This window comes from Chaetodon auriga, chromosome 5 (genome assembly GCF_051107435.1).
Source record: "Chaetodon auriga isolate fChaAug3 chromosome 5, fChaAug3.hap1, whole genome shotgun sequence".
Lineage (NCBI taxonomy): Eukaryota > Metazoa > Chordata > Actinopteri > Chaetodontiformes > Chaetodontidae > Chaetodon > Chaetodon auriga.
The window spans coordinates 19,797,026-19,822,169 of record NC_135078.1 but is presented as its reverse complement, the minus strand read 5'-3'; the positions used below and the strand labels follow the sequence as shown (position 1 = coordinate 19,822,169).

General features: G+C 42.2%; 2 protein-coding genes across 3 annotated transcripts in view; both read right to left on the bottom strand.

Moving 5' to 3' along the window:
• Positions 1 to 6,221, bottom strand: part of pdlim5a (PDZ and LIM domain 5a) — a 58,407-nt gene extending 52,186 nt beyond the window's left edge. The window contains exons 1-2 of the mRNA XM_076729767.1: positions 6,119 to 6,221; positions 5,381 to 5,628 (exon numbers count right to left, since the gene is read on the bottom strand). Of these exons, the coding sequence (XP_076585882.1) occupies positions 5,381 to 5,479 (99 nt within the window). The 5' untranslated portion in view covers positions 5,480 to 5,628; positions 6,119 to 6,221. The remainder of the gene's footprint in view (positions 1 to 5,380; positions 5,629 to 6,118) is intronic.
• A 9,955-nt stretch (positions 6,222 to 16,176) lies between these two features.
• opn4xb (opsin 4xb) lies at positions 16,177 to 24,869 on the bottom strand. 2 transcript variants are annotated; one of them, XM_076731837.1, is made up of 9 exons: positions 23,909 to 24,869; positions 21,736 to 21,869; positions 21,405 to 21,608; positions 20,946 to 21,117; positions 20,415 to 20,576; positions 19,171 to 19,278; positions 18,893 to 19,052; positions 18,271 to 18,417; positions 16,177 to 18,095 (listed from the first exon to the last, which is right to left on the bottom strand). In XM_076731837.1, the coding sequence occupies exons 1-9, from the start codon at positions 24,073 to 24,075 to the stop codon at positions 17,688 to 17,690; spliced, it is 1,662 nt and encodes a 553-aa protein (XP_076587952.1). In that variant the 5' UTR covers positions 24,076 to 24,869; the 3' UTR covers positions 16,177 to 17,687. The 2 variants fall into 2 exon arrangements, with proteins under 2 accessions (XP_076587952.1, XP_076587953.1); XM_076731838.1 differs by having other exon boundaries at positions 17,855 to 18,007.
• Positions 24,870 to 25,144: the final 275 nt, after the last annotated feature.

Genomic DNA, 25,144 nt, shown 5'->3' with positions numbered 1-25,144 from the left:
CAGTCTTTGTAGTCAACTGATACTATTATGAATAAACATACCAGCCATGAGGCCAGTACACCGGGAGGAAGAGGAGACGGCTACTGTGGAAAATACATTATAGCTGCATTAAACAATAGGGTATTCAAGTCTGCTCATTGTGGATTCAGTGCAGCACATGTTGTGACCTGGCTGCGTTGTCTGCCACGGTTATAAAAGTTTTCTGGCCTCAAATTATTCTGTTCATTCCACTTACACTGAAATCTTCAAGATCGTGTGCTGCTCAAGTTAGGAGGGAGATAAACTGCGCAGGTATGTTGTGTGTCATGTCCTTTTCAGAGGCTTTTATATCTTATTGTTTTGTCCTTCAAATCTTTCATGCGGTTTGGTCTCTGTCCGACGTGAATCATTGGGGCTGGCTCTCAGCTACTGTAAGATCTTTGAGAACTCAACACTACTGGAACAAATATGACCCTGTATGAAAAACTGTAAATGTTTTTGGACTGCTGAGGTATTTAAGGTTTGATTTTCATTTTAGCATGGTCCCTGTATTAGCACGCGTGGCACTGAGGGCTATTTGCGATGGATTAGTCAGTCCATTACCGGTGAAGACAGAAATGCTTTAGTGAGGTCACCAGTAGGAACGCATAACTGTCAACATGCAGTATGGAGGGATGAGAATATTTCCAAAAAATAATCCCCTTTCTTTTCTCTTGATTCAGCACCAGCATAATGGCGCAAACCAAGCTGACAAACGCTCATAAATAAAAGAATAGTGACACCACAGAAAGCCCCAACATCTGAACGCCAGATCTTACAACGCAACATCAAATCCCCCAAATTTTAAGGACTCTAAGATAAATGAGTGTTGTGGATGCAGAAAAGTCTAGTCGGTTACATTATCCAAATACAACAAGTCTGCCCCGACAAGCATGCACACATAAGCACTGACAGATTGATTTGTGGGAGAGGAAATGATAAGTTGTTGATTCTGGCTCTGGGACTATTTCACTAAGATAGGCTGAGTAGGAAGCATGAGAGCTGTTTGATTAGGACAGATTTAAGTATTATTAAGTCATATGGAGGAGCTGTCGACTGGCGCTGGTAGTCTGGTATGGAAGGTCGAGGCATAAAGTTTGCAACATCTCGGGTTCGAGACCTGGTCTGTGATGCAATGTGAGTGTAAGAGCAAGAAATAGAGACTTTAAAGACACGACTATGTATAAAACTGTGCGGTCTTTTTAAATAGACCCATCACTGTGGTCAGGTGTTATCATCGCCTGTTGAAAAGCATCTCTGGGGAGGCAGGAGGCCGCCGCTGCTGATGCAATTCCAGGAACTGCATTCTTCCATGAAAAGGTTTTAATATAGATCAGCTGTCCAGTCGTCTTGCTGTGGTCACAGAGCGAACATCAACATGTGTGATGATCAATTCTTCAAAAGCCGTTTTTATCTCTTCAGCATTTCTACGTAGAGCTGTAGAGGAAGGATTTATTCAATGATGATATTTAGGTGTTTTATAATGGAATAACCATAGAACGTAACGCAAAAGATTCAAATTTTCATGAAATGTAAAGTGAAATGGACATTTTGCATCTAAACATTCATATATTTACTTATATTTAATAAGAGAAATAAATGGATTTCCATCCTTTGAAAACATCAAATCTAAATGCCCTAAGCTGTTTGTACCTGAAGTCTCTGAAACCCCCAAGATGCACTCTGGTCAGCATTAATTCTACACCCATCAGCTCTTAAAACAGGGACACAGACCTGAGACCAGTTTTTCATGCGCGGGTGTGGCCATGAAAGCTGACCTGTGACACGATGCGTCTATTCTCGGAAGCTTAATGCACATGCTCCCCCGGGCTGCCTCCCCCTAAATTATTTTAGCAGCGGATCCTGTAAATGGGCTGCCCTCGCAAAGACTTAAATATTGATTCACTATGTTGTAAATTTAACCGGGAAAGGCAGGCGGGTACTTTCTGTCTCTGCACGTGAGGGACCTCGTTCTTGAAAATCCTCTGATTCGTAAAACAAAGCGATGGATTTCACAATAATTTAATGAGGATTAACGTAAACTAGGGTGCTTCTGCAGGCTATTTCAGAAGCATATCCACTGAAAGGTAAGGTATTAAGGTAATCTAGTGCTTGTAAAGACAATCACGTAACTAAACAAGTACGGCTTACTCTTGCATTATTTTCTTAAAGCCTTTCAGCAGCCACTTGTTCCTGAGCGAGACCCTTACCTGCATTCCTACTGAAATCCTCTATAAATAAGAGCATCTGCATGCATAATAGCCTGGATCTAAATTACGCTGTCCAGCTGTTTTTGCTGCTGTGGATTATAGAATTGTTTGGAAAAAGCCTGCCTAACTAATGCAGGATCGGTTCCAGCAGGTAATCAATGGAGAACGAACTTAGCAACCCCCGCATGTCACACTGTCGGCTCTTGCTAAAATCTTTCCTTTCTTCTCCAAATATCTCCTTTTATGGACTATGTCAAACTGGAATGCCGTGGTAAAAGGTTTCATTGGCACTTTGAGAAGCAGCACTGTCAATCTTGCTGTTATAAAACTGCACCGTAAAACAAAGAAAGAGAAAGAAGTGGTGAGAACAATTTGCAAAAGCAGCGGTCGCTTGGCAGATAGCTCAGGACGTGCAGTTGTGGCTGGAGCTCCTCGATCCCATGATGCAGTGCCGGCACAGTGTGATAATACCGTCACTACGACTTGTGCCATGAACGAAACGCACATTATATTCACGTATGAATAGAGCTTAGCAACAGCTGCTGTTAGGGTGAGTGTGGTTTGGCAGTGGTGCTGCGTTTCCTAATAACCCCTACTCTGTGGTTCCTTCTTAGAACCAACTCTATGGTTAGACTGGCAGAGAGGAATTTGTCTCTGTGTGTGTCTGTGTGTCTATTGTGTGTGAGAGTATGTGTAGGCTATGTGTGTGATTAGTGGTCAGAAGCACTGCCCTTCATCACCATAAACTGGATTTAATGGGTCGGATAAGATTAGGGTTTGGTTTGATTTTTGTATCTAGACTGAACTATATTGTTTTTGAGGAGTGACTCACATCTTACGTAAGATCTACCAGCCACAGATAACTGGAACAGAGCTGGAGAGACAGAGCGAGAGGGAGAAAAGCAAATAGGAAGAAAGATAAGAACAAGGGGGCAGAGGGGCAGATCCAGATAGACCACCTGTTGAGTGACACGGTGCGTTTGTGTCGTACAGACTGGCTGTCATCGGCCCTCAAGTCACCCTTCAGCCTCTGTAAACAGTGTGTAGAGTGATTCCCATGCACGTCAGTATCACCTTACATTCAGTCACATGCTCCTGCTCTCCTCCTCTCCCTGTCCTCCGCTAATCGACATGTCTCTCAAAGGTAAATAATGGCCGCCACCTCACTCGGTTTAAGTCATTCAAAACCAGGTTTGTTTTTTTTTGTTTTGTTTTTTTTTACACCTTTGATGCACAATGAAGAAGCTACTCGCTGGCCACTACACTGTTACACAGAAACAGAAATCTAAGATTGCGGGCAATGTTGACCAAAACTTTATGTCCTTCCATACGTTATAATATCTCATCCTTAAGAGATAATAATAATAAACTTGGGTTTTGGCCGACACTGGCCACAAAAAAATGTAAAAAATCACCTTGCCTTTCAGGGCTCCCATACATTTTATAATGACTGATTTACTGAAGAAAAAAAAATTCCAGGGGCTGAAATATTTTAAATGTGACCTGATCCTAATCTGGAATTAGCCAAAAGCATACAAAGTCATATTATCCACAAACCGTACGCGTCATGGTCTAAAGGAGACCTAACAAACATTTACGATATCAGCAGCACCCAAAACTGCACCAGCACTTAGTCGCACTCCTGCCAACGTCTTGAAACCTCAAACCATATAACTGTCATTGTGATACTGCAGTAAAGGTCAGAGTGAGCTGTTGAGACAATTATAGTTTCATTCCTGCCAACTTCTCTGGGAATAAGAAAACTGTCACTGACCAACATCAACATCGCCGTTTATTTCTTTTGACATTTTTTGCAAAGTAGAATATTTTTCTCATAATTTGTTATTTCAGATGTGGCAGCATCCGTGTCGAAATTCATCGTGTCTATATAATTGCTTTTGTATAATATTAGCTTGTCGTGCTTTCTGTTTCTATTTCTGCCTTCTGTCTGTCATTTTTTCACTCAGTTACTCAGATAGCAGCTTCCATCATTTTGAGTCCATGCACACACTCCCAGACACAAACACACACACAAACACGCAACTGTGGTGAAAATTCACATGGCTTCAGTTAGTGGGAAAAGTATCACATCCAAAGTAATAACACAAACATGGCAACCCAAAGCGGCCCCAAGGGGGATTGGCACAGGACCTGGCAAGCCATTCATCATCAGTCTCATGTTGCCTTCAGTTTGCGTGCTGCCAGTGTTAGTGATTTGTGTATGTGTGCACATGAATGCGCTGCATGTGTGCATGTGTCAATGTGCCAGTGAAGCTGCACTGCTCGAGCAGAACAGAACAGAAGCTCGAGCACATTTAGAAAAGAATTTATCATGTTTCAGGATCATACTACAGTGAAAGTGATGAGGGAAACATACTGTGTTTGTGTGAGCTTTAACGTGTGAATGAACAGTAGACTGAGGGCAACGAGAGGTAATGTTAGGAGTAGACACCGAAAGGCATTGAAACCAAGGGACCATCAAGTTACTTGTTCAAGCAGAGGGAAAGAAGCCAAGATCCTCGTGCCAGACCTTTGATTGCTGCACTTTCACTACGGACAGTGAAGTGGAATGCATAGAGAGTGAGAGAAAGGTTTCCTGTGTGGTCAATACATGACAGATGGCATATAATTCAGCCAAGCTATCGCAAGTGTGGCGGTGGGGGTTGAGCCAAGGAGGCACTAGGTGGAGAGGTGGATGAGGGGAAGGAAGGGAGCGCGGAAATCAGTTTTCATCTTTTTAATCACTTATTGGCCATATGGCATTGCTGGGATGCCATTCTACAGCTGCACTGAGATGAATGAATATATGTGTGTATGAAGATAAAAAAAGGAACATACGCTTTTATTGCATAATAGATGATACTAAAAATACACAAGATTTAAAAAAAAAAAAAATATATATATATATATATATATATATATATATATATATATATATATATATATATATATATATATATAGCCCTATATCACAAATCAAAATTCTCCTCAAAGGGCTTCACAAGGTGTTCAGCACACAACAGCCTCAGATAAGGGAAAAACTTCCCCAAGCAGCCGTTTAATTTGGAAAAAATGTAAGAAACCTCGATAGTTTGTGTGGTTTGAGAGTGTGTCCACATATGTGTGTGTGTGTGTGTGCGTTTTCATCTTACCCTGGAGATAGTTAGGGGCATGTTGAAGTCCTTCCCACCCTGCAGCCTGAAGCCCCAGGGGGCAGGGCCTGAGAGAGTGGCGCTGTAGGTGCTGCTCATGGTCTCCTCGATGATGTCAAATGTGTTAATGAGACAAGCGACGATGCAGACGGCTGGAAAATACTACGTCGGAGATCAGGTGATGACAGTGATGTCGCCGGGTGTTGACTACGGGTAAGGATTTTGGTCTCAAGATGTTGCTCCAAGATCTGAGGGAAGATAGTGAAAGAAAAGCAGACATTCAATTTGTTATTGTGCGGTTACGTAAGACAAAAGGAAGTGAGAAGAAAAATTTGGTCACGGATGTTCGAACAGGGGACGAGAGGGGTCAAGAGGACAATGCAAAGGAAGAGAGATGAGGAGCACAAGAGAAAAGGAAATGTGAAAAAATATCTATACTATCAAAATAAACATTCAAAAATAGTGCATATTTAACATTTTTCATTTTTGAAATTGTAGAAAATTCTCAAAAATTTCATTCACCTGCCTGCACGCTCATAAGCAGGTGAAAACCTAACACATGCAAAATAAAATTTCTATGTCACAATACTGGAGTGTGCTGCAGCAATTCAGTAGCATTAAAGACTTAAAATACCCCCCAGGAAAGCCTCACCAGAAGACAATTACACAGCTAATATTCATATAATTGCAGCACATTTCCTGTCCAGTGCTATCATGATGTGAAGGGAAAGGCTGTACCTCTTTAATGGGAATTCCAGAGAGGGAAATATTTCCTTCACAGACAGGTAGACAGTGTAATCCGTAGTTTCCCCTGGACTATCCCCTTCCCAGCAAACACACTGTATGTGTGTGAGAGAGGTAGAGAGGGATGCAATGCTCTTATATACCAGCTAATGACAGAGGGGAGGGGAAAGGTGGAGGAGGGGAGAGAGCAGAAGAGGGAGGCGAGAGGGAGAACAGGAGGAGAGAGGGAGGGGACAGAGGAGGGGAATCGGCCATGGGTGGAGTGAGCGGAACACAGGAGAGGAGGAGAAGTGAAGCAGATGATATGAGGGGGAGATTAGGGGATGGGAGGAGACAACGCTCAAAAAAAAAAGAGGGGGGAGAGGGAAATGGGGGTGCGGGGGGGAGGGGGGGATTAAGGAAAGAGTGTGGGAGCACTGCACACAGAGAAAATGACAAGGGGAAGGAGGGGAGGCATGGGAGAGGGGACGGTTTATCTTTCATCTGGATATTTTGGGAACATGGACTCAGTGCTGCAGGCTGCTTCATTTAAGGTGGAACCAGCCACAACCAGATCATGAGCACATCCCAAAGGCTTCAATCGAAAGGTCTCTCAAAGGTTACCTTTAAGCGATACACTGGGCTGATGGTGACCGGATACAAGCTGTGGATCACCTCGCTCAGCTCCGGGAACATGACTGTTTGACTCCTGCTGCACGGACGCCAAAACTAAGAGAGGCTTTCTGGAAAATCAGTGCAAAGATGTAGCTGACATTTAGTTGAAGTCACACAAAGGAACTATTAGACGCTTCTCTGAAAAAGTCACAAATTTTAACATTTTAAAACGAGCCCAATCAATCCCAGTCATTCAGTTCTCCTGAAGTAATCGCCTTTAATTGCTGGATGAGGCGTGTGAATATCATCTCCTGCTTCAAAAATTAAAGGGCCAAGCACAAGCAGTCAAGCAATTAATTCATCTCCGCCTCAGTTTCTGTACATTTTGGCACAGGGACGTAAATTTCGTTTGGTGCGCGTAAGCAGTGTGGTTCCTAAGGGCAGCACCATCCTTTTTGTCTCGTTTATTTATGAGTTTCCTCATTATTTACGTTCAGACAGCTGGAGGTTCTTCTCCCTCTGCACTTCTTCGCTGGCTTTTGTCCATTCCCCTTTTCCAGCCCAGACAGATCAATATTGACTTTGTATTTAGACTGATATAGTAGTGGCTCAATTAAACACTCATCCCATTTCTTTCTTGGCCCTGACCACTCTCTCTCTCTCTCTCACACACACACAGATAGACAGTACTTCTTGCCAAGTCATAGCTCTGCACTGAGGTCCCTGCAGTGCTAGTTACAGCAGCCTGGTGACTTCACAGTCAAAATAGTGATTTTCCATGAAAAAGCAAGCATTATCAGAGAGGGGATGGGGAGCAGACGCTTGAGAGAAGAGTTGGACATGAACTTAGGGGAGAGAAAGGTAGCTGGACTATCTTCAAGATAGATAAAAACAAAAAGAGAGAAAGTGCACATAGGATGACATGAGACAGGCAAGAGGGGGGGAGAAGGCAGATTTGACCTTTTCACCATGAAGAAAGCTGAATATTACACGTAACCTGCCTCTTTTAATAAGACAACATCATGATGGCTGCACAGTCTGAGCAGATAAAATACAAAGTCAGCCACATAAACACAGGATGCTGTTCATCAGCCCGCTAATGAACGTTCCCACAGTGTGTTCTAACGCACACTTCTCCAGCACAGCCAGGTTTAACAATAGCAGAGCAAATCCTGGGAGGAGCAGAGACGGTGGAGTCATTAACCCTGTTTCCCCTGCAGAGCCGAGGGGGTCTTCATGGGGTTAGGGCTAACTTAAATTTTACAGCAAATGTAATTACAAAACGCACAGTGTTTGTTGTTCACAGCTGTAGCACTGATGGTTCTTGTTGTAAAAAGGACTAAAAGCATCTTTATACAAGGGAATGACATGGATCATGACTGAGCCCATGTTAGCCTTGTTTGATGCTATGATGAACACCATGGGACCCTTCCTTCCTCAAACCTGCCTGCCCCTGCAGAAACCAGGTGAATGCCAGCAGTCTCTGTTGTTAAATTCATTAAGGCACTGCACACTGCTGATTAGCTAATCCCTGTTCATTTGTCGTATCCTGATACAAACTGGCCACAACAACCATAACATCTTTTTCTTTTTACTCCAAATAAGATCGGACATTTAATGTTGCATGCTTAAGGTCGGGGTATCCAAGGTACACAGAGAGCAACAGGAAGTCAGACGTGAAGGGGCCAAGAAAGACACAGAAAGAGAGAAAAAGAGAAAGAGGAGGGTCAAGTTTAAAGATATATACAGGAACTGTTGGTTACAACAAAGAGTTTTGAGTGCAGGGGTGGCCATTTTTGTAGGTTCCTCTTGGATCTGTGCTGCTGGCGAAGGGTTGCTACCTCTTTGTAGTATCCTAACCTCACCTGTGTACAATTAACTGAGGGCTACACATCCACTGCCCAAAGGCTGGAGCCCAGAAATGTCCCAACTACACTGAAATAAGACAAAAAATAAGAAAATACAGGCAGAAGGTCTCTGCAGATAAATCCATCACCACACACTTCAGGTGGGTCATAAGCGATGGTTGAAAGGGATTATTTTTGTATGAGTCTATGCATTGTTTTATAAGGAATCAGGCATCACATACCAATAAGACATACATAATACACTACTGACATCTATCATCTCTGCTGTGGCCCCTGTGTGTACTCTGTACAATCACCACAGAGGTTATTGGCAATATTATTTGTTCACAATGTTTGTAGAAGTTTAGATGCGGGCATGTAAACATTGCATTTCTATTCTATTTATTAGAGTATTACAACTTAGAGTATTTCTTTTTTTATATTTATATCCTATTTTATTGCACTTTTTTATTGTTCATATTTGCATAGCAGCACTTTGGGCCCATGAGGAACGATATATTGCTCAGCTGTGTTTTATGTATATGGATGAGTGACAATAAATCAGGTCATGCCTCAGTATATCATTCTCATGTGACAAGAGTGTCAAGACTACTGGTCCCATGAAGATATAATTTCTAAAATATGGACTCTCTCATGGGTCTATGAATCTGTTTCACTATCATCAGACATTTGATCAATTGCTTGTATTGTCAAAAATGGCCAATGGCCAAAAACTGTAACAGAGAGAACAGAGGGGATTTGTGAGCCACAGGATAATGATATCAAACACTAACAATAGAGAGTGTGTTGTAGCACGAAACCTCACACACCCTGCCAGTCCTTTGTTCTGTCTAATGGTCTATTCCAGTCCCCATATGCTCACTTCTCCACATGCTTAATGATCACAGCTTAGCAGCCCCCCACCCACGCACACACATGCTGGCAAACACACAAGCTCCACCCATTAATGGTACGATAATCTGTCCCTCTAAATGACATTTAATGTATCATCCATGTGAATGAAAGGGGGACACACACACGCCCCTATTCTGACAGCTAGTACGTACACACACACACACACCCCACCTGGGGGGACACAACATATAGGTACAATCTCCCTGGTACATAAATCATGTGTTTCAGGTCAAAGCTGAAGGCAGCAGCTGTGGTCTGAATAGCGTTAATTCTAAATCAGTTTTAAATCCTTTAAGTCAGATTTATAATATTCAAAACATAAATTCAGTATAAATATAATGCAGAACTCCTCAAACAGGGTTGCTTATTCTGTAAACCTCCCTTGTGTAAATTGTTCATTTCATGTTACAAACAGGATGATTCTGCCAATGACAAAGCAAAGCTACGCTAAATCAGTGATTTGAAAAGAGGTTGGGAAGGCAGTTTGTTTTGTGGAAAAACAAAGCAGTGGAAATTGTAGGTATTTTCCTGTCTGCTTCAGTTAGACTGATGCACTCGGAGGAAATGGGCAACATGCCAGTCTAAATAGCTTACAGTGAGAGGGCAGTGTGTCACAGAAGAACACAAATCACACAAATTATCCTGTATAGAAACATTACTTTCACTCACAGGTGTACCAACACTTACATACAGGCAGACAGATGAACATGGGTGAGGTTGTTTATGTTGGGAGGAGTATCTGTCTGCCAGTCATCTAATCAGTCTGACCCCTCCAGACTGATCTAAGCCTAACTAATCCCCCAACCCTTCTCTGCAAATACCGCACAGTTAGGGGAAGGGTTAGTGCGGCAGCCTTTTCTTCGCCAGTTGGTAAAAATGGTTCCTGTCCAGGGATTTAATTTAGGGGATGAAAATTACCTCGCCAAACCAGTAATAGTAGGATTCTGGAAGTAGAAGTTGATGCTAATCTGTTATCAGTCAAATCTATAATGGGAAGCATACAGAGACACCAGACAGACCAATACTCACTGTTGATAGACTATTGTTAGTGCATGAAATGGAGTGAATAGATATTAAAAAGACAGCCGTAGATACGGGCAAACATCAGGAAACTGAGCCCTGTGCTACAGGTTCCCATGGAAACAGTCACATCAGCACGTACCCAAAAAACTCAAACTTATTTGTCATAAGATGCAGAATTACTGAAAGCATGCCTGGAATCCAGAGATGAGCTTATTGTCAGAACCCTGTATCTCCGGTCTGAGCTCAGTCACTGTTTATAACCGCTCGCTTTCACAGTGGAAAATATTCCTCCCTGTTTACCAGCCAAGCAGACAGACAGAGATAGACGGACAGGCACACTGGGAGACAGATAGCTCAGCCCAAACGATTGTCCATCCTCAGAGAGATAAACTGAAAGAAATCTGGCTTCAGCCGCTCAGAGACATGAACACACAGGTGTGCGCACACACACGCACACACGCACTCACTCACTCACTCACTCACTGACCACAAACGTCCACACAAGTGCTTAATGTTCGAGTCAAGTCTGGGTCAATCAAAGAGAGGCATTTTAAAAGCCAAGTGCAATGTTGCCTCTGATACTTACAGTGCACTCACTTCATTATAGAGACCATCTACCACTCGAGACCTTTGGGATCAGCCGCGCTTAATTGTTTCTTCCGTCCCGTATTTGGAAGCAGAGCGATAAACACTCACCCATCCTTTTTTGTAGCACCACCCTCAGGCATAAAGGGGATGAATACACAATGAATCCAGATCTTAATGAGCAGATTGTCATGAACTTTACGGAGCGCGTTCATGCGGATGGACTTTGAGCTTTCCTGCAGCACCAGACCGAGGGCAAATTTGACACTGGGGTTGTTGCAAACACTAACAGGTTCTGTGTTCCAGTCTCACAGTGCACTGTGTACATCTGTGTTTTGAGCTTGCAGCGTTTTGACACTTTCAATGACTGGGGTCAGCAGCCAAAATTGCCCAAAGTCAGCTCCCATTTGTCAGTCAAATCACTTTTCATTCCTCCAACTGTGTGGAAATCTGATATTTTAACATCACAGATGGCAGACAAAGGCTTTAAAACACGAGTCTTGCAGGTAAAGTGTGAGACTCATGGCTGTGGGGCGGCTCTGCAGGTGCACTGATCTGAGGTTAACTGGACATTCCTCATTCGGCAACAGCTCTAGTTGTTGCTGAGGTTTTGAGTGCAGTGTTGATGGACACTTTTTTTCCCCCATGATGCAGGGCAAAACAGAAATGGAGCAGCTACCTGCAGCAGGAAAAATTCAAGCAAATTACAGGCAGTGGTGAGACAGCTCCAGGATCATCTTGGAAACCAAAAATAAATAGTTAAATCTTCGGGAAAAGTTTCCAAATTTGAAAGGGGGCAGTTGCTTTCCGTGATCGTTGTATGATTGAAGTCTATTGGCTCACTTCTAGGATCATTTCCTGTGTGCAAAATGGTAATGTACACAGTTACTGCCAAAACAAAGTGGCAATTAATAAGCATCTTGTCATCTTGTTTGGAGTTTAGAAATATCATTTAGACGATGGCAATGTGACCAGTATAAATTTCCCCTCTGATACAGCTCACAGTACCATGTAATACTCTGTGTAATGAGCGCTGATTATATGAAAGATACACTTTGGTATAATGTAGTCTGCAGTCTTCTGATGTGACAGCTTGTCATAACTCTTCATGATAGATATGCCTCATTCAGACAGCACTCATTGTATCAGCCTCCGAGTCATGAGACAGGCTTTGGTGCACAGTGAATTATGTATGGATGGTGTGCTTCATATCTCTTTTTGGCAAATGTGCACCCATAAACCCACAAGCAACAAGACACACACACACACACACACACACACACACACACACACACACACACACACACACACACACACACACACGACACATTTTTCGTGCTTGGAGTAGACTTCAGCGTTATTGCTCTACTTCTTTCCTCTCTGGTAGACAGCAGCCATCCTGTGGTGACTGCAGGAAGTGAGAGAAGCACAGAATATAAAGAAAAAGAGGTGAAGTGGATCAGATACGAAGAAGAGAAGAAAGTGATGCTAAAGAACTGATTAGACCAATCAGATCAGCTGGTTTCAACTAACTCAACTGTAACGCAGCTTATGTTTAATCAAGTGCTGTCAGGTGTGTGTGTGTGTGTGCGTGTGCGTGTGCACTTGCTATTGCAGCCCATATATCAGTGACCAGAGGCAGAGCTTTAGTATCAGCAGGGTCTCAGGGGGAGATCAAAGCATCTGCTCCTTTCAGCACAGACTACAGCATGACCAAACATCAATACTGCCCCGCCCCCACACACTCTTCCTACACCTCACCCCTGTGTGTGTGTGTGTGTGTGTATCATATGCCCTAATGTCATATAACCATTACTTCGACACTTGTTCCATTTTTATAGTATTTCAATAGCACAAATCGAATATGTGTCACACCAGTTTTGACATATACTATAAGAAACCACTGATGCCATCAGGGGCTTCATTGGATCTCATAGGATTCATAGGATTTGCCACAATAAACAGGGTTCAAGGCTTTCTGTAGAAAAATCATAGTGTTTGTTCTTTTGTTTTTTTATCAGGATTTACTAACCGATTACAATACCAACAAAGAACTGACGATGCTCCGTACCTGTAATAACTCATGTTAAATTTTGGGATTTTGGTATAAAAGTCAAAAAATACCCAAGAAATAACCACATAAATTTACCAAAATAAAGTACCTGTGTTCACCGTGGGTTAAGCAGATGTTTCTCAGTGTGTCTTGCCCCTGCCTCTGGTCTGTATCCTCTCAGGTGCCCTGGGACAATTTATTAGACATCTGTCAGCACTTACTGAGCTCTTTGTGGCAAAATGGAGCAGCATCATTACACACACCACCACAGAGTGAATGAAATTAATTTCTCCTGATTGCAAAGGTCTCTTTGTGTGTAAATGCACTTATTGTTACTTATTATGACGAGGGAATAAAACCCATTAACAGGTAATCTTTATGAAACATGAAATTATGCAAAATCTCCTTTTACCAATTTCTAAACATCCACCACTTTCAGACACTGTATGGTTCATCGCCCTGGACGGCATGATGAGCTCGTCATAATAAAAGTGGCCGCATCCGTCCACATAAAGGCAGAGGAGTCTCCTGCCAGGTATGACTGACATCACAGGCCTGTTATGCTTGTTAAGTGGTTATTATGCATCTCCAGTTTCAGTTGGGAGCAGTCTTGGTTTCGCTGCACGTGGTTATGCTTCCCTGCATGGTGATGTAATCTCTCGCTCCCACACAAACACACACCGTGCACACACACACACACACCGTGCACACACACACACACACACACACACACACCCATATGTCTGTCATGAAGTTGTTGGTCTGCATGGACAGAAAAGCACTGAGCTGATTAAATTGTTTGATGGCAGCCTTTTTGCATCCATCCTGTTATACCTTACTCTCACTCTCAAATACACCAGCTGTTTAGAGTTTCAGTTTAGTGTGAGCTGGATTTTTTGGAGACATACAAAACATTTTCAAACTCAGATTCAAGTACGAAGCAGTCTCCTGCCCTGCAAGCAAAGCTCTTACAAAGACAGTGTCAATAAGATGAAGCTGTGTGATAGCATGATGATGATGTATATGTCACATTCAGTTGTCTGCATGTTCAGGATGACAGGTGCAGCTTAAATGAGGAACATACAGTATTTTTGTGGTGAATGTGACACTTTACTCTTATCTTTATAATTTCCTTTCTAAATTTATTCTACTCTTTGAAAGTTTGAAAGGAAGAAAGAAAGAAACTGCACCATCTTGTGAATTCATAGCAGAGAAATATGATTCACTACATCCCTCTAGTGGCTACGTACTGTCATGATACACATGAAGCAAACATAGCCCGTGCACTGCTCATTCTTGCTGATATGCTATAGTATGTTGTACCAGGGGTCATCTGAATGTGGTAGTCTTGTGCCAGATTTTTCTCTATAATAGGAATTTTTCATGGTTCACGTTTTGAGCAGCACAGTTGTCATTGTTAACATTAATTAAAGCTCCAACTGATGGCAAGCATGCACAATATCAGAGACCTGGAACTGCTACAAGTTACTGCATTACATGCTCTATATGGAAAGTGTCCTGAGACAACTTCTGTTGTGATTTAGCGCTATACAAATACAATTGAATTTAATTGAATTGAACTATTATTGTCATTTATTACACCTGCTGTGACATGTCAAAATGTCTGCTGTGTTATTGTTTCTGGCTTTGTGGGAACTAAGACTGTGTATCTTTATCAACTTATATAACCAGTAACATATGGCAGACTGTACTGTGACTACCATGACCCGAAAAGACTCCTGCCATGTTTTTTGTCACATTCACATAATCACTTACACCACAATGCCCATCCATCCATCCATCCATCCATCCATCCATCCTACTTATCTTAGCCACAGGGGCGCTGGAGCTGATCCCAGCTCATGCACATTGGCCAGAGAGGAATGGTACACCTTGGACAAGTCACCAGACTGTCACCGCTGTGAAGCATCAGTCCGAACCACTGCACCACCATGACACCCAAATGTCAAAACGTCTGCTGTGAAAAGGGCACGTAAAGGGTGCCCGAAAATGGACTATCCATCTCCAGCAAAAGATGAGTGGTCTCTGCTTTAGACAGGTCAATTCAAGCCTCTGTTGAGACCAAAGATTTCAGTATCTAAAAGGAACACATTGCGGTTTAATGTGAAGACTATATAAATGCATGGTGCTCTGTATTAGTGGTTATGTACAAGCTTAAAGGTAAGTTTGAACATAGTACAGCCATCAAGGAAGCCTGTAACAAACACATTACCAAAGATTTCTTTTTTCAGTACAAAGAAGAATCTGTGGAAAGTCATAAATGAGTCTGTTGGTGAGATAAAATCTAAAAAAAGGTCCATCCAGTTCTGTTGAAGCTGAGGGAGGAAGATTAATGAAGTCAAAAGTCACACTGTCACCCCTGCAACACTACCAGTGCTCCCCATGTCGCCTCGAATTTCACATAATTTGAAAGTAATAATTATATGAACAAAAAACACAGAGCACTTAACATGCTGCAACGTAAAAATGGTTCTCCAAGTGACCTTCAAAGGGTTTTTTACTCTTCTCTGCTCGCTCATATGCCAGTTAAAGCCCAACATTAGCTGCACCAACTATCATTCACTAATTACAGTTCAGTGTACATTCAGCATATGATTCAAAATCTGCTTGCCTACCTTCATATTCTCCATCATGTCCGCTGCGACAGAAATACTGGACATCTGCTTAACAACAAAATAAAGATGGAAAGCTGAGATACATCAAATCAAACATCCAGTTTCATTAGTGGCATCATCTTCTGGTGCAGACCTGAAACAACATATATATACATGTAGTGTAACATATTACCATATGTCATCAATCATGTAAACAAAATGTCAGGCTGGTGGCTGTTTTCTGAAGGACGAGAGGGAAAAAAAAAACTTTGGATCATTAAGAATAAACTTAAATCTCTTCTTATACAATAATGTTTATAGTCAATTGTTGTCCATAACCAGAATCAGTGTAATCATGTCTTCTTTCCTCAGATTGATGAAAATGTACTAAAAGGTGGATTCACAATGTTTAATCAGCACATGAACACACACGACAAAGTGCCACTCCAACATTTCCTCACCACTGTTGCCCCATAATGTTTGTATTTCTAAAACCAAGAGATGCACAAGTATCAAATGTTAAAACACAGATGATACAGACATTACACAAATTTGAGTCAAGCCACATTAAACCATATTGGCATTTTAGAGCCACTTTTGTACTTGCAGCAATTGCTACTGTGTGCAGCAAATTAGCCTTACTTGAAGGATTACAGTAATTAGGAATAAGAATAATTAGCCAGTTAGGAATAAGAGGGGATGGCATTCGTGGACTGGAGGGATTCTACTGTCTGACTAAAATGAAAAAAAAAAAAAGTCAGGCTTCAGTAAACATCTTTGGTCATATGTGCATATAAATGTGCTTTACAGGTGCTTCCTTCCCATAATGAGTCTGTGAAGCACACACTCCGATCACTGGCAACAACACCGGAGCATTCACAAGCAACGAGAAGAGAACAATGACGTTTTTTATATATATATGAACAGCAATCATTGAAGGGAACGGTGGAGTGTTTGTCACAAAGCACAGTGTCAACATAATGAGCAACACATATTCACAGTCCCCACAAAGAAATTGTGTGAAGTTCATTGTTTCATGAGACACGTTTGACTGTGCCTTTTTTTTTTCATTATACCACTGTTTCTCTGCCAATGAGAAGATCGAGAGGTCCATACTGCCTACAGGAACTACTACCACAAGACAACAATTGACAATATATACTTCACACACTTATACAACATCCTCTCAACAGAAAGGTACTGCTTTGTTTTCCTTCCTTTGAGTTGTTGTAACAGTTTTTGTGATATTAGGACTCAAACTGAACAAAAATCATCCCTCTTTTAGTCATTTTTCACCCTTTTCCCTTTACAACTGATACATTTTTCTTGCTGTCAATCACAAAACATTTTCACACACACTGTCTGCTTTTAAATACGAGGCAGAAGAGCATCACCCCTGACTAAAGCGGTCGAATTACAGATGCAAATGTCACAGGTCGGCCAGAATGAACTAAAATAAGAACATTTCAGCTCTAAACTTTACATTTTCATGGACATTAACTTCAATAGCTAAACTGAGAATAAAGTCAGTCAAGGTTGGGCCCCAAAGCTCATGAAAACATGTTGCTACACTTGTCATTTTTGAGGGATCTAAGAAAAATATGCTGCAGCGCATGATGCCCCTGAGGGCGTCCTTGTCCCTGCCAAAGTCTGACAAACACACTGCACACTGCATACCAAAACCAGCTCATATTGTTTCATTTGCCACACCAGCTTTTCTTCACTCCAGTTGTCTAAGCAACAGAGTGGCATAACTTTGATTTACAGGATGATTCATTAAGCCCAGAAACTGATAGTAAATTATTAATTTCAGTGGGTGATCACTTTTTCCATACCAAACCAGCCTGGGCCTGTGAAGAAGAGTATGTTAATGAATAATATTCAGTGGAAAAGAGTGCATTGGTGATTATTGTCCAGCAAAGTCCAGCTGGTCAAGAGAGTAGCTCTACTGCCTCAAAGACCTCTGATGAGAAGTTCAGGCTGACAAAAACATTGTTCTCCATCGCCTCAACGCTGTCCTCTAAGCACACACTGTCGTGGTTGATGAGGCTGCTCTCAGATGTGGGACTGATGACGATGATGCGAGGAACAGCCTGAGGCGACCTGGGATCAGTGGATGGGAGTTTTCCAAAATTCAGGGAATTGAAAGAGTCGCTCCTGTGGCTGCTCCGCCCGTCCCGGATGCCGTCTTTCTCCTGCCTTGCAACTGAAATCTCACCGGTCAGACTCTGGCTGCGCTTCCTGGTAAGAGCTAGCAGGGGAAGAGTGGCGATGGTGAGAGAGGTGGAAACCAGTTCATGCTCACAGGTGCTTGATGATTCGTTCATGGTAGATGGGGGCTGGCAATGTGGAAAAAAAAGACACAGAAACACAAATACACAAGAACAAAATCATTTGCAAAACATGAATACATGAAAGCATGCAGGTAAATAAAGTAAGAGTGATCCAAACACCTCCAGGCACACACAGGAACAAGCAGAACAGTTTCATCAACAGTGATTTGACAGCTCTCACCTTCTCTGGTGCACACTTCTTGGTGGTTTTCGCCTCTGATTGTCTCTTATAGGACCTGCCTCTGTAAGACTGGTTGTACGACGACATGCTCCTGAAGGAATCACCTGACTTCCTGCCCAAAGGCTCCATCTCTACATCCCTTAATGCCTGCGGGTCAGAGCAGAACTAATGTGAGCTGATCTGAACTTAACTGACTAACTTTCAGATTCTGTCATATTCATGAGATGTTGGAAGAATCTATTTCTTTCAGACTTATTTTGTTAATGCATTTGCCCATTGCAATAAATCAGGCCTATTCTGAGCACAAATTCAGGAGGAACAATGTTTGGTGCACGTGTATTTTAGAGCACTGGCACAAAAGATGACAGCATAAAAATGTATGGAAATAAATGTTAAAATGTTTGAATAAAGATCAGGTATATTAATGTAAGGAAAGCTGTTAATTGATAAAGAGGAAAGGTAAGAAGTGTGTATGTTTCAGATTTATAGGAGACTGTAAAAGTCTGTCAAAAGCATTCAGACTAAAAGAGACTCAAGAAAACAGAATTCTCATAACTCCTTTAAATCAGTTCTAGCCAGCACTCGTCGTCTTGTAGAGGAACAAAATACAGATAAAACTAACCCTGTCAGTGGAGTTAATAAAGTGCGTCCTTGATGCTGTGGACTGTCTGCTAATGATGGAGTCCCTGAAAGAGGACTCGCTGATGGAGGAGGAGATGCATTCCTTTCGAGGAGTGGGAGACAGAAACCGCAGGCAAGGAAATTTCTCCGACAGAGTCATCCTGAAGAAGATCACAAGAAGAAAAACAGGAAGAATATGATAAACTCTGACTACCTGTACGAAGACAAGAGAGTGAGAAGCAAAACAAAAACAGAACAAAAGTGAGTTGAACAATTTACCTGTATTTGTTGTGTATGATAGCGTAGATGAAGGGATTGTAGATGGTGGAGGCTTTTGCTATGATTGCAGGGACAGCCTTGGAGTACGGCGACAGGATGTTGGCGTGCCTGTATGAGAACAACAGAATCCAAACTTTTACTCATGTTCCTCTGCTAGTTTTCCCACCACGAGCCAAAGTTCCCTTGATCTTTTTCTATATTTTGGAACATAATGAGGAGGCATATTGGGTCAAGGATTAGCCAAAATGTGCCAGCTGCCACAGATGGATGGTTAAGTCCATCTGATCGTGTGTGTGTGTGTGTGTGTGTGTGTGTGTGTGTGTGCACGCGTCTGTGTGCAAGGCTACCTTCCCCTGTGAAAAGATGTGATTTCAAAGTTACATAACGACACCCCATCCTACTGTATGTCCCAGAGGAGAGACGTAGTTTAGTGAATGTTGTGATAGGTTGAATAAGCAGAGGACATATGAGCAACTTCACCGTCTGTTGTGTGTCACTCATCCAGGGGTACTTGGCCTTTAGCGGACACAACATTACGTAATGACACATTAAATGCTATTTTGGGGAGATTTTTATCCGAATTGCCACCACAACTGTCCACACTCTAAGTCAGAGTGTCACCTGGACCTCTAGTATTACTGCCATGCTGCTGTACATGTAGATGCATTTTTAAAGAGGCAGGCAGGTAGAAATATGATTCAGCCATATTGTAATGCAGTAGGATGCAGTGCAACATGATGCACTGCAGATATTTTTCTGTTAGAGTTCAGTTTGTGAGTGTTTGCTTTAAGATATCCTAGAAGGTAATAATGCAAAGATTGACACTTAAGACAGCGAAAACATCATGTTTTGAATATTTGTTTGCAGTAAAACATGAAAATCAATCAACACTTTGCTGCATATTGACAATATATTTCTACACTAAAAAGTCCTGCACTTAATCCTACTTCAAGTCCATTGTGCATGTTTCTTTAAACATACACAGTAATTCTTACTTAAAGGTTTAAGTGAAGGGAAATTTAAAAGCTGCAGGCATCATGGAGGTCGTAAACAGAGCTACATGTGCTGTCACTGTGCCTCCACAACTGCTCTGCAGAGGACTTTGTCCATGTAAAATTTACTGTGCAACACAGGGATGCTATTATAGATAGAATACATAAAAAAAAAAAAAAAACATCTAAAAATGAACAAGCACCCTAAAAGCATTACAGCGTAAACATTTTTATCTATGAAATAAGTCTCACCCGGCCCAGGAAATCAATGTGACACAGGCGTACGGTGACCAGGACAGGACGTAAACCACAATGACAACAAAGGCGATCTTTGCCAGCTTCCACTCGCTCCTGATGGACTTCTGCTGGATCAGGGTGGACTTCCTCACCTGAGTGCCCAGACGTTCCACTTCCCTGTAGGTGGAGCAGGACGGCCGGGCGGTTAAAGAGAGAACTAGAACAAATTTCAAGTTATTCATGTGACACTGGACAGGGTAGCTTATGATTTTCTTTCTTTTCTTCTTCATCCTCTTCTGTCTGAAACAGTGCTGCCCTCAGGCTGCATTTCCTCAGATGCAAAGCACATTTTATCAGACACAGTTTGTTCCAGCTACCCAGAGTGTGTACCAAATACAAATGTAACCTGAAGTTACACAGCATATACAGAGGGATGAGAAACATAGAAAAAAATATATATTTCTGCATTTTTTTTTTTTTAAAAATTGGCATTTTTTTTTTAAAATCTTATACTAAACAAACTCATATACATTTTAGTTACAGTACCTGCTCGTCTTCCGTATAGCCAGAAACATAAAGAGATAGCAGTAAAAGATGATCGCTAGTGGGATGAAGAAAACAAAACAGCACAGCATCATCGTGTAGCTCCTGTTGGCCAGTGTGTATGTGACATAATCCCACGTACAAGATGTCATCAGGCCCTCCGGGATATAAGAGCCTATAAGGAGAGCAGATCAAACATCAAATATGTCTTTTTTTATAAGTGATACATCTGGTAAACCATGAGTGGTTCTGCATGCTGCAAAAGACTTTGTTCTTGCTTTGATGTAATGTCTGTGGAGCAGACCGGATCACGGGTGGATGATAAATTACATGAACCAAGGACACGTCATTTGGCTGTTTCTGCTTGACTCTCAGATGGCATGTACAGTATTTATGAGCCTCAGTTCTGTAGCAAATGAAAGGGGATGAATGAGAAAACACATCCACGGTGAGGAAACTCACTCCATCCAACCAGAGGGGCCAGACTCCAAGCCAGAGAATAAAGCCAGACCATGAGGATGGCCAGAGCGGTCCTTCGTTTGGAGCTCCAGTGTATGGCCTGGAGAGGCTTGGTGATAACCAGGTAACGGTCGATGGAGATGGCCAGGAGGTTTATCATGGAGGCGATGCCAAACAAGGCGCCGCAGAACGCATACATTTTACAGCCTGCAGGGAGGAGACACATACAAACAAATCAATGACTCAGCAGCAGCAGCAGCAGCAGCACTACCAACAGCACGATACTGTATTGTCAAATGTGTTTATGATTTAAAGATACAGAGTCAAGAATTACCCATCTCTCCAAACACCCACTCCTTGTAGAGACAGTTGATGAAGAAGATGGGAGACTGTGTGAAAGCCATGAGGAAGTCACTGACCGCCAGGTTCATGATGAAGTAGTTTGGCAGGTTACGAAGCTTCTTGTTACTATACACACACACACACACACACACAGGGAACGGGAGAGAGGTTTTATGGTCAGTGTGAACATCGTACTATAGATGTGCAGCCACTTACACCCTTTAAAAGAAATACTGTTAATTGACTGAGCATGTTCCTCTTACAGAGATTTTGGCTTTGGTGTTAAAGAGCTGCTCAGCCATCAGTTCACTGCTGCCTTGATTATGTGTTGCATCAAATATCTGTCAGTCATGCAATGAGAAGGAAAGTTGCTCATAATTCAGCAAACACCCAATACGCTCATGATCATATTTAGGGAATGTAATTGGGTCATATGAGTTTAATTACACTTGTATGTCTCAGTTTCTTGTAAATTGTTGGAATGCAAAACTCAATGTAAACGTAGTGTTGAATTGTCAGCATTGATCAGATTTGAGCACCATGCTGAACAGGTCAACTCTGAGTGAACCTGCAGTCATACCAGCTTGATTAAGCAGCTCATTGACCTGCTGTCTGTCTCCACAGCTCCTCATTGATTAAGCTCTGCGTCTGTGTCTCCTGAATTGATCGTGGCTGCTCCCTAATTCAACACCAAACACTCAGACTTTCTATGTCTTTGAATATGTTTGTGTTGCCTTTTGAACACTTGTGTGTGTTTATCCCATTACCCCACCACCACCACTACCCACAACCACCCTTCCACACCCCACGCCTCCCTGTTTTCTCTCTTCCTCTCACTTGCTGTGTGTATGTATGTGTGTGCGCATGTGTGTGTGTGCGCATGTGTGTGTGTGTGTGTGTGTGTGTTTTGGAGTGTGAATGAATGTTCTTGGAACCCATAACATCATGTGCATTTCTGAGTCAGTAAACACAAATTATCTGCACAACACAATGGAGAAGCCATCTAATCTATCTACAGTGATGGGCAGATGGAATATAAAAGCTCCCGACAATCCCCAGTGCGCGCACACACACAGAGAAACACACACATACACACACTTTCTGTCTCTGACCCAGTTTCTGTGAAACAGTTAATGTCAGTGGCACAATAAGAGGTCAATGGTGGTGCAAATTACGCAACACATAACACACATATTCCTCAAAGAAAGATTACAGTTTAAGAGTCGCTCATTTTGCAGAATAATGCACAATATTAAACATGACTCTGCTTTATTTTTGACTCTACTTGTTGCATGTGACGCTGAACGGACGCTACATTTGATTTATAAAGACATGTCACATGAAAGTCATTTTGCAGATGGCCCATTTCAGAATCATACAGTATATATATTACATTATTGAATTATAAGTGATGATGCATTCATGTGTTCATCACATCATATATTCTGCTGGGTAGCTTGTGAATTTCACAAAGGGATCACATAAAATTGTAATACTCAGGTAAAGTGCAAGCACCTAAAAAATGCACTTAAGCACACCGAAGAGAAGCTGTGAAAGCGCCATAGTATCCAAAATAAAACCTATTGCTGTTTCTTATACATTTCTCAGGGATACAGCACAGATGAGCTGCAGCGATGAACACCACATTCTACTTTGTTGCCATGGAACTAAGATGATCTTTAGGTCAGGACACTAAGAGGCGATGATGCTTTTACTGGTAATCTCCAGCTTTTTGGAAACCCTCTTTGATCCTCTGCCAGAGTGAAAGACACCACAAGTACTGACCCAGTCACTCTGCAGTAAATTCAAGAGCAAAAACCTCTCAAGTTTTCACTGAGAGGCTTTCTGCTGCCTCAGAAACATAAATAGATTCAAACATCCAAACGCCTACAAATATCATACAGACCTGCACATGTACTGTAAAGTATTTTGATGCATGTATTGTATTATGACTCAGTCTTTCTCGCTCTCTCTCCATCTGTCTATGCCTGTTAGGGATCATAAGATCTCTAAGTCATTATAACGTCACCTTAGGGCTCTGATAAAAAAAAAAAAAAAGACCCACATTAAAAATGGAAAGGGCCATCACAGTCAGATGATACCTAGCTGTTGAATGCTCAGACAGCGACATCCTACAGTAAAAGCCTTCACTCACACCAACCCACCTGTAGAAGGCGAACATAACCAGCGCGTTGCCAGTGATGCCCAGTGCCCCGATGACGAAGACGAACAGGGCCACGATGTAGTGAGCATGGTCGGGCACATCCACCTTGCTGAAGAAGCTGCTCTGGGTGTGTGCTTTCTCTGGCTCCATGCTCTCAGTGGACCACATGGTTCAAACACCTCATCAGGACTGCTAACCTGGCAGGATGCAGTAGGTTCACCAGTTTGTAATCCACTTTGTTTTGTTGGTGTCGGGCCTCCATAGTAATATCATTCACACAAAGGATGCACAAGGTAGACGTGCAGTATCTTCTTTATATCATGCTGCGGTAAGACTGATCAAGATTCACTTTACTGATTGTCTTCAAGGGCAGTCCTTCCCATCATAATCCATCCATTCAGCACTATGTAGTAAATATGAGGGAGCAGGTGTCTCCACAAATCCAATCAAGTCCATCTGTTTAATTCTGGAGAAAAAATCTGGAAGAATGAAAAGTGTGATCTGTACAAAAAAAAAAAAAAAAAATCCTCTTTTAATTCTTTGTCCAGCAGTGTTACATGCTAGATGATGCCCACAGCCATTCACACAATAGTCATCTCCAAATGTACTTTAGGTGAAACATCCTTTCTGGTCTGCAGCTCAAAAACTTCCACCTGTAATCTCCAAACGTCTCCTATTTCAAACTTGGGTTATCGACTTGATGATATTCTCCAGAATGTTAAATCCCACACTCGTTGCACATTGTCACTGTCTGTCCACTCAGTGTTAGCCTGCAGCCTCTTCACCCGTCACACCAGCTGTGCACCAAGCTCTGAATCAGTGGCCTGTCTCTGATTATCTTGCCAACTAGCGGCTCCTAACCTCTCATCTCGCTTTCCATGTGACTCTCCCTCACTGTCCCATGTTGCTCTGTGTTGCTCTCTCAACCCTGCCCCCCCTTGTCATACTCTCTCTCCCTCCTCAAACACACTGCCTTCCTCGACTCTCCCTCTCTCTCACTCCAGCCCTTCATGTAATACGGCCCAGCCCTGAGCTCTAACCCTTTAACTTCCAGATTCTTACATAACAGACATGATGCTCACTAACACTACTGGCATTAACAGGCATTTTAGCTCAAACATGCATCAGACTTTGGAAACTACTCCATGCACGCAGTGATGCGTGAACATTGGTTGTCATGTCTATTGATTCCTGCCAGCCTGCAACTCATTACAGCAGTCACTGTCTGTGAAACCTC